General features: G+C 41.2%; 1 protein-coding gene and 1 long non-coding RNA gene across 5 annotated transcripts in view; one reads left to right on the top strand and one right to left on the bottom strand.

The window, feature by feature from the left end:
- The window catches only part of cdkn2c (cyclin-dependent kinase inhibitor 2C (p18, inhibits CDK4)), a 15192-nt gene extending 10378 nt beyond the window's left edge, over window positions 1–4814 (top strand). For all 4 annotated transcript variants that reach the window (XM_020613012.1, XM_020613013.1, XM_020613014.1 and 1 more), the window contains one exon: window positions 3625–4814. In XM_020613012.1, coding sequence (XP_020468668.1) covers window positions 3625–3629 — 5 coding nt within the window. In that variant the 3' untranslated portion in view covers window positions 3630–4814. The remainder of the gene's footprint in view (window positions 1–3624) is intronic.
- LOC109967447 (uncharacterized) overlaps window positions 1–6047 on the bottom strand; it is a 10062-nt gene extending 4015 nt beyond the window's left edge. Inside the window, exons 1-2 of the long non-coding RNA XR_002275933.1 lie at window positions 5471–6047; window positions 815–854 (exon numbers count right to left, since the gene is read on the bottom strand). This is a non-coding gene — a long non-coding RNA (uncharacterized LOC109967447). The remainder of the gene's footprint in view (window positions 1–814; window positions 855–5470) is intronic.
- Window positions 6048–9314: the final 3267 nt, after the last annotated feature.

Below are 9314 nucleotides of genomic sequence, written 5' to 3'. Positions count from 1 at the left end.
AATTGGTCCTCCAGCTGTTCCTTATATGTACATTTAACTTTTCCGGCCTCTTATTGCTACCTGTCCCAACTTTTTTGGAATGTGTAGCTCCCATGAAATTCAAGATGAGCCAATATTTGGCATGACATTTCAAAATATCTCACTTTCAACATTTGATATGTTATCTATATTCTATTCTGAATAAAATACTGGAATTTCAACCTTCCACATCATTGCATTCTCTTTTTATTCACATTTTGTACAGTGTCCCAACTTTTTTGGAATCGGGTTTGTAGACTTTCTGGTGCACTACCACACCCTTTAGCATCATGCCTCTCCTTCCTCTGTCAAGCAGCTGCTTCCATATGACCCTTTGCACTGCTGAATGCAACCTGAAGCCTCTGTCGGTGTTCTCCTCACCCAGTCAGAACTATCACTGCAGACTGCCTAGCATATTGGTCGATACACTTCCCCTTAGCCACCCACCTGCAAGGACACAAGTATTGCAGTCCTGGGAGAAATGTTCCACCATTTGCGGGGCTGGGGCCACTAGCTGTCTTGAAAGAGCAGCTGCATTCTTACTATTACAATGTTATCCAATGTTATTATTATTCTATAATATGACCTGACTGATAAATACTATAATCGAAAGCTATAGTTCAGTGGCTCCTAATTTTGCAGTGTTTAGATGGCTCAATGATCATTTAAATCGATTCAGAAGATGTTTTTGGCCCCCAAAATACTCCCTGACCTTTTCAGACATGGTCAACTTCATGGAGCTATAGTTCTTTTCGGCTGGACATAAATTTCTGGTGACATAAGCGACCGGTCTCACCTGGCCATCCTGCTCCCAAGCTGCTATGGCTAGTGTCGACCTCAGGAATAAAGGGGGGAGAGAAGTTAGCAAAAGCAAGGGTAGGTGCACTTACAAGCTGAGCTTTCAAATCTTGAAAGCTCCTTTCTCTCATGTACAGGTGCATCTCAATAAATTAGAATATCGTGGAAAAGTCGATTTATTTCAGTAATTCAACTCGAATAGTGAAATAGTGGGTTTTTGTTAAATGTGGGCCAAAATCATCACAATTAAAAGACCCAATGGCTTAAACTACTTCAGTCGGTGTGTACTGAATTTAAATAATACACGAGTTTCACTATTTGGGTTGAATTACTGAAATAAATGGACTTTTCCACGATATTCTAATTTATTGAGATGCACCTATAAATACAGTAAATGAATGAATGAATGTCTTAAGCAATGAGTAAAAAGCTGTCAGGTCTATAACAATTTGAAAACAGACTGGAAGAACATATAATTTATACATTTATGACAGTCACCAAAAAAAAAAAAAAAACATTTTGAGCTTCACAAACACAAATGTTATGGCAGAAGTGTTGCACTGAAGTGCATACATATGTACAGGTGGTCATAATGATATGCCTGATCGGTGTATGTCCGCGGTTAACACGACAAATTGCTCACATGGCCATATACTGTAGGCCTGACCAACCCACTGGTTACACATGCACTGCAGCTCTAGGAGAAAAACCATTATACCGCCCATCTATTTGCAACATAAGCCTACCACACAAAAAGGCCAATATGTAAATATAATGCAAATAGTTTAGTGTAAAGGTCATGTGCGCAGTTCCAACAATTTTAATGACGCCGGCATTTTGAGGATCCATAGCCCACAAATAACGCACCAAATGCATAATAATTCCAATAACCCGTTTCCAAGCTCTTTACAATAGAGTCAAGACATATATTTAACGAATAATCAAATTTCAGCTCCTTAGCCTAAATAATAACAGTGCGAGCCTCTCCTGTGCGTAAAACACTCTGGGCACCGCAAGATGCTATATGTTTTTACATGCAGCTAATGGGGATCCTAATAATGAAATTAAATCAAACAACTGTCTAGTTCGCCAATATGGGCACGGCGGCACTGAGCAGGGCCTCCAGCCTACAGAATGTCTATACAACGATTTGTTTCTTTACAGGCTACAGAATATCCAGCACACTTGAAAATATTAGGCTACAGCTTATAATAAAAATAAACACGTGCTGCTTTTGTTTTAAACTAAACTTAATGAGCTTTTTAAGGCCACCTACCTTGGGCTTTTCAGCCTGGCTCTGAATTTTGCTGCCTCGTAATTTAGCTACACTTTGTGCCATTTGACAACCCCATTTATATTAGTTGTGGTGCATTAAATGAATCTTTTAGCTACAGCTCATCTGAAAGTGTGATTATGACTATGAGTTCATGTTCTGATTTTTCTTTTGCTAGAGGTTAGCGCTCTGATTAGGCTAGATTAGTTTCAGAATACGACAGATTGATATAGTCACCACATTGCCAAATCCTGCACCAAAAGGTCCAGTTTGCCGAAAGTGAAAGTGCCCAAGACAGAGGCTCTCGGCTATCGCTGACCATGGAGCTCAACCGGCCCGTACACATGGCAGCTGCACCCAGACACGAGCATCCAAAAGATCTTCGTCACAACCCAAATGTCGAGGACTTCGTGCAAACATAAATGGCCTTCTTTTATAACAAAAACGAAACGCGGCATAGCAAAGGCTCTGTAGCAGCTGTCCACATGTCGAAGGGTTTTATTAATTTTACGCACTTCATTGATGCGCACTGCACTAACATGGTGCACTAATATTACGCAGCCGTGCACAGCCTGTGTTTTCAGTAGTGCACTGACAATAAGACTCTTCAGAGTCGGGTGTGAGCCGCGCCCGCACACGCTCATGTGCTTGAATAAAAGACAGAGAGAGGACTCGATATCGACTAACGACATCACGAAGGAAATACAGATTTCATTCTAAGTCGTTTCTCTGTTTTTGAAATGGCAACAAACTAATTACTCATAAATAAGAATGGAGCGGTTTCATTTTCGGTTTGGTTATGTGTGCACGAAGTCCTCTTCATTTGTGTTGTGACTAAAACACTGATGCTTCTCGATGGGGACAGATAAAAAACAATCAGCACTTGTTTAACGCCTGTAATTTCACAGGCGCTTTGTCTTCCCACCCCAACCCCGATCACCTCACTACACTGAAACGTTCACAGCGTCACCACAAGGTGACATGTGGTGACCCGGGCCTGTCTAAACAGTTCCCAACGAATCAAAACCCTGAATAGCAGCCTGTAGGTCCTTGATTCCTTTTTCAGTCGTACAGGCCCGTTAGTGAGGCTGGGGAAGAGGTGGGTCGTTTTTAAAAACACACACACACACACAGAAAAGAAAACGTTAGAGGAGGAGTCAACCCAAATATGGGTTTGTGTCTGGGAGGCGTTTGATCACTGCTCCTTCTGGATTGGCTGGTGCTGATCTGACACACTGCCCGGGTCTCTGGGGGAAGCTACAGTCAAACTTCTGCTACAAAAATGTAATTCGTGCACAAAGGACTAAGCTATTGTCTGTGGTGAAGGTTTATGGGGCTTTCCATTTCTTCCTTTACAACATATGTGGCAGCAAATGAAATCACCAGGTTTACTTTTTCTTTCATGGGCTCTTTCATACTAAAGTGTGTACAACTTGTATGTTTCTATTTCATATAGTCTATAATGTTACACTTTTTACATTGTCATCAGAATATAGTCTATACTGACAAACTAATTCATTTTTTCTCTCCCTCAGACTAGTGGAAGAGGATCACGACGACGACTGGAGTGTTACTGGCTTCTGACATTCTGCACATGCCTTGTTAACATTTTTAACAAATTATCCAATTCCACATTTTCCAAAATCCCACTTTGAAAAAAATAATTCTAATTATTTGTAAAATGTTTTGGATAAACATTTTCTGTAGGGACATTTGCATGCATGAGAGTGTGCAGAGGAAGGGAAGAGGAGGTACACATAAATAAAAAAACAAAAAGGAGCCAATACACTATAATAATTAGATTCATGATTTTTATACGCTACATAATTAGGCACAGCTATAACAGCCCCATCACAAGCCATTCTATCCCTTGTTTGTAAATGGGACAGGCAAAGCATTAGAAGCTCTTTTAATAAACATAGTTGAATTAATGTCAAAGCAAAAGCAGACTGCATTCAATGTTACAGGCCCAGATGTACCTAATAAAATGACCCTATTATCATTATTTGAGAGCCACCATGTAAACTTGTGTTTTGTCTGTGGCTTTATAGTGTGACCAGTAACCACAGAAGGTCGTTTACACTCAGAAACGTTTAGAAACTAACTATTTGTACTTTAACACTTTGGAGTTCTGAGTGTCCAAACGAGGCCTTTATTAGATTGATAATACTCAGATTCTGACATGTTGTGAAAAAGTATCCATTTAACAAATTTAGCTCCTGCTGCATTAGTAATAATCTGGTCTCCCCAACTGAAAAACACAAGACAAATATTAAAGGTATAAAATCTCTCCTCTCTCTCTCTCGTCCTGTGAATGATTAGCTTGTTAATGTGACTGTAAAGCCTGACATTACCAGTTGACTAATTGCTGCTTGTTCCCATTTATGTGACGAGTTATGTGTAGATAATTTTAACGTCAAGTTGGAAGCACCTCTAAAGTGTGACATTAACTTATGCTTTCCTGTTTTTGGGAAGACAGTAGTACCACATGTTGTACGGTGGTTCCATGTTCTTATCAGTTTTGAAATAAAAAAACAACTTAAATAAAAGCACGTTTCTGAAAATAACAATTAATACTTACCAATATTTCAGCTCATTGTCTCAACCACAATTCACTACCTGCTAAAATGTAGGAATACATATCTGCCTGTTTTACGACTCGCTTCATTCCGTGAGCAGGTTACAGGGTTCAAGTCATTCAAGTGTGTGACAAACTGCTAGATGCTTCTTCGAGCCATGAACGGAAACATATATTTCGATTCGTAATTGAATTTGTATGTAAAAATCACCTCCAAACGTATTTTTACCTCCTTTTTGGCGATTCGCGCCTTGGACGTACGTCTTAAATTGCATTCAAAGATCTAAAAAGGTCTTTAAAAGACCAATTCAACTTAAAAACCTGCAGAAACCCGGTATAATTTAAGTTTCCTTCTTTGGTGCTCTGTTCAAATAGCCTTTCGAGTAATTTAGACCATTGTATTGCTAACTATTCCATTAGTACAGTAGCCTCTTATACACCAGAACTGTGCTGTACTTGTTTTAGGTTGTAATGTTTGTGGAAGATGTCACTTTTTTTTTCTTCCACAAATGTAAACCAGTGAATTGCACCTGCATTTTGTGCAGGGGCACATTCTTAAAGGGGCGTCTATGAACTTGGCGTGTTTTCGAAAGACCCAGTGTTAATTCCTGGACTGGTCCATTTATGAGCTCCTGGACAAAGGTGAGGAAGAACAGAAGGGGAAAGGGTGGTGATGATGAATACGGAAGAGTCACGTTTAAATAGCTTAATTTGACCTTAGAAAAACAGTAGGCCTAGCCCATTTATAAGTATACACCGATCAGCCACAACAACAAACACCTGTCAGTTATTAGATAAGTCACCTTGTGCCGAGGAAACAGCTGACGCTTCAAGGCATGGACTCCACAAGAACTGCGAAGGCGTCCTGAAGAATCTGTGCGGTTCGCACCTCGCCCACAGCGTCACGCTGCCTCCGCCGAGTTGCCTTCTTCCCATAGCGCTACCTGGTGACCGGTCTGCTGCTACGCAAACATACAGTCCTCATTCGTTTCTCAGCAATTTATGCTACAGTAACTCTTCTGCGGGATCAGACCACACGGTTAGCCTTGCGCTTTACGTGCGTCAATGAGCCTTGGGCGCCCATGACCCTGTCACCGGTTCTCTATTTGTCCTCCCTTGGACCACTTTTAGTGCGAACCGGGAAAACCCCAAAAGACCTGCCTGTTTGAAGACGCCCTGACCCACTGACCCTTGTCAGAGTCGCTCCTTATGCTCTCCCACTTCCCCTGAATCCAAAAACTGACTTTTCATTTGCTGCCTTAATATTTCCTTGGCACTTTCACAGGTGCCATCGCAATGACGCAATCAATGTTCTGCACTTCACCTGCCAGTGTAATGCGCAGATCGGTGTATAAGTATAGACTAAAAATGATCAAAAAGGACCTTTAGTGCAGAAGTGAGTGATATTTCTGCTTGCATTACCAAAGTGCCTGCCTTTTGAAAATATTATGGTAGCATCTGACATGCAAGTCTTGGAATTCCTTGCACAAAAAAGGAGGTTCTCATAAAGGTATTGAGGCTATTGTGAACATTAACCAAGTGCTGCAAAATTAAAACAAATTTATGTTCCTTATAAAACATTAATTTAAGCAATTTGATACCAGGAATCCCTTACCTGAAACTGCCACTAAAACACAGCACACTTATTAGTCATGGATGCTGTGGTCACATTTACAAGTTTATTACAAAAGACTGGAGGGGAAAAAAAACAATGAAACTATGGTGTTTCCTTTTTAGCAATAATTCACCCCCACAGACAATTATGTTCTGTTGTCTATTTATTACTTGCCTGTAGTACACAGCACATATCTGCTTACAAACAAGGAAAGGTCTAACAACCATCCATACACAAACATACAACATACATTTCACATTCACATATGAGCAAACCTTGTTGTTCAATCCTGGTTGAGTATTTTGAATAAATAAGGTTCAAAGTCATAGCCAAAGCTATGATGAAGATTAAGCAACATTTCATACAGCTGTTCCATTGCATGCAAACTTCTGAGAAATTTGCTGTGTCATTTTCCGGGGATCTTAGCGCATAACAGGAAATCTAGTTTGGGCAACACCTAAAACTTCTCCTAACTTAGACTCAACTTTTGACTCTGACGAGTACAAATTGGGAGCCTGGTGAATACAGCCTGGGGAGACAGCTCGTCTTTACTGGACTCAGAATGTAAGTGAATAATCTTTCTCTCTCTGTGTGTGTGTGTGTGTGTGTGTGTGTGTGGGAACCCCCCTTTTTTTTTTTTTTTTAAGGAACCATATCAGATATAAACTGACATACACGATGCCATGGTTCAACTTTATCCCCACAAACCAGGCATTAGAAATGGCATTTGTGTCCAAAAATGTAATCTGCTGCATGGTGCATATGAAGGCGGTTTGAACCAACTATGTGACCGTACAGGACCCATCAGGACCACAGTCAGGTGATGTAACTTAACCCAAACACCATGACACACTGACAGTTTATTTTTTTTAGTTTTGTGACAATGCAGCAGGACAGTTGACATCTTTTGTCTTCTTCATGACATACAGTGACTGCTCGGTAGCAGGATTTGAGGTTGGGGCCGTGTATCCCCTCCACCTTTCCTGCTGGGCTATGCTCCACATATCAGCAGCTGATACCAACCCTCACTCACATGTAACCTAAGGCCATGAAGCTCCACCTTCATGATGGAGGACAAGGTACAACATAAAGACATAAGTAGATTAAAATATTGTGCAAAAACTAAGGCGCTGACGGCCACCTCCACACCCAATATGACACACAGAGGCCATAAAGTCTTCTACCAACACACACAGAGGCACACACACACAGATCATCCAATGATTTAACATTTCTTGCACAATTCAAGTGTCACTGACTCAACTGTTAGCAGGGAGAAGAAGGAAATTAAAATGGGACATTTGTACCTATCTGTGCTTTCATAGTAAATTCGGTGACTGAGGCGGACAGAGAGGTCTCACCTCGATGTGAAGAAAATGAAGAAAACAATAAAATAAAACATAGCCTTTCTAAACTGAGAATCTATAGTCAGCCTTGCATAACTGATGCTTCTCACCACACCAGGTAAATGTCCTCAGTCATTCTTACTGACACACAGCTCATCACTACAGTAGATTCATGATCACTGTTCTGAGGGTGTCATCCAATATCTTGAACTGCTTCGCCTGTGACTGTTTGCTTTAGGTCTGGTTTGATCAACATTTGCCATAGTAAAAGACGTTGATACTTTACATATGTAAACACAACAAATGAGCCCCACCTTAGGTGACCTTTCCATGATTTGGACAATACCAGGGGTGCCAAACTTTGGATGAATTCAGTAGTTTGGTTAATGCCATTAGTAAGAGATTATGCCCCCATCCCTGGTTCCCTGGACACAATGGTTTGGATTACCCAGTCACTGCAATGGTAATGGAAATGCAGGTAAAGCAAATCACTGACATAATTACTGAATACTTTCATACAGTATTTATCAATGGTTTAACTGGTCTACTTGTGCTTTAGCCAATAATCGGAGATGTCACTGGGACTAGACTAGCAGCTATCCATCACATTAGTGATAAAGCACATCCTGTGCTTTCTTTTGCCATGTCTGTGTTGTTAGTAAACACCTGTTCAACAGGGTAACCCTAACCCTTATGCCAACTGCCATTGCAAACAGAACAGAGATCACAAAGCCCCAGGGCAATGAATCAACCCACCGAATGATCTCACTATTCTAATGAGACATTTTTCTCATTTTTCTACAGAGCAACATGTGGAGGCCTGTGTTGTGTCTACAAAGGTTTTTGCAGCAGATATGACTCTGCAACAGATGCCTGGCAGATCTTCTGAAGGGCATTTAGTTTTTTTTTCGTTGTCTTGCAGTACAACAATGCAGTATTCAGGCTTCAGCAGTCCAATAAATGCAATGTGCAGCCTGATGACTGTGATCAGATGTCATGTTAAGGCTAATTTCAATAATGAGGAAGTGTGTGACTGGGTACACTTCAATGCGTATTCATGTTTACAAAAGAGGATTAAGAAACCTTTCCAAGATCTGAACAGTTAACTGTCATTCATTCTGCTTAACTTGCCTTTGTAGTGCCAACACTCCCTCGCTCTCGCCGCCCTGGCTTTTACTCCTTACCGAAAACAAGCTTCTTCCTGCTCGTCCTTAACACCAACACTGTCAATTTCCGCAGTCCTTTCCCAGATGGAACCCTGCCAGCAGGTCAACTGAGGAACTTCTGCGCACACACACACACGCTGAGGCAAACACACACACACAAACAAGAGAGATCACCAGGAATCTTTTATATGATCACTCTGATATCACTGCCTTACTAATCCAGGATATAGATGAAAGTTGTGTGTATGTCCATTTGTCCATATTGTATGTGTGTGTGTTCAGTCTGGTCCACTGGTGTCTGTGGGTGTGAGTGTGTTTGTCAGTTGGTCTCATAGGAGGAAAGCAGCGCGGCGTCCACAGGCTCCATGCAGGAGGGGCAGGTGAAGGATCTCATCAGCCAGTCGTCTATACAGTCCATGTGGTAGATGTGCATGCAGGGCAGGAACCGGATAGGGTCTCCATACACAAAGTCCATCATACAGATGACACACCTGCAGAGAAGAACACAAACACTCATTAT

This window comes from Monopterus albus, unplaced genomic scaffold, assembly GCF_001952655.1.
Source record: "Monopterus albus unplaced genomic scaffold, M_albus_1.0 scaffold129.1, whole genome shotgun sequence".
NCBI lineage: Eukaryota > Metazoa > Chordata > Actinopteri > Synbranchiformes > Synbranchidae > Monopterus > Monopterus albus.
Note: the sequence above shows the minus strand (reverse complement) of the source record. Positions and strands in the feature narration are given on the sequence as shown.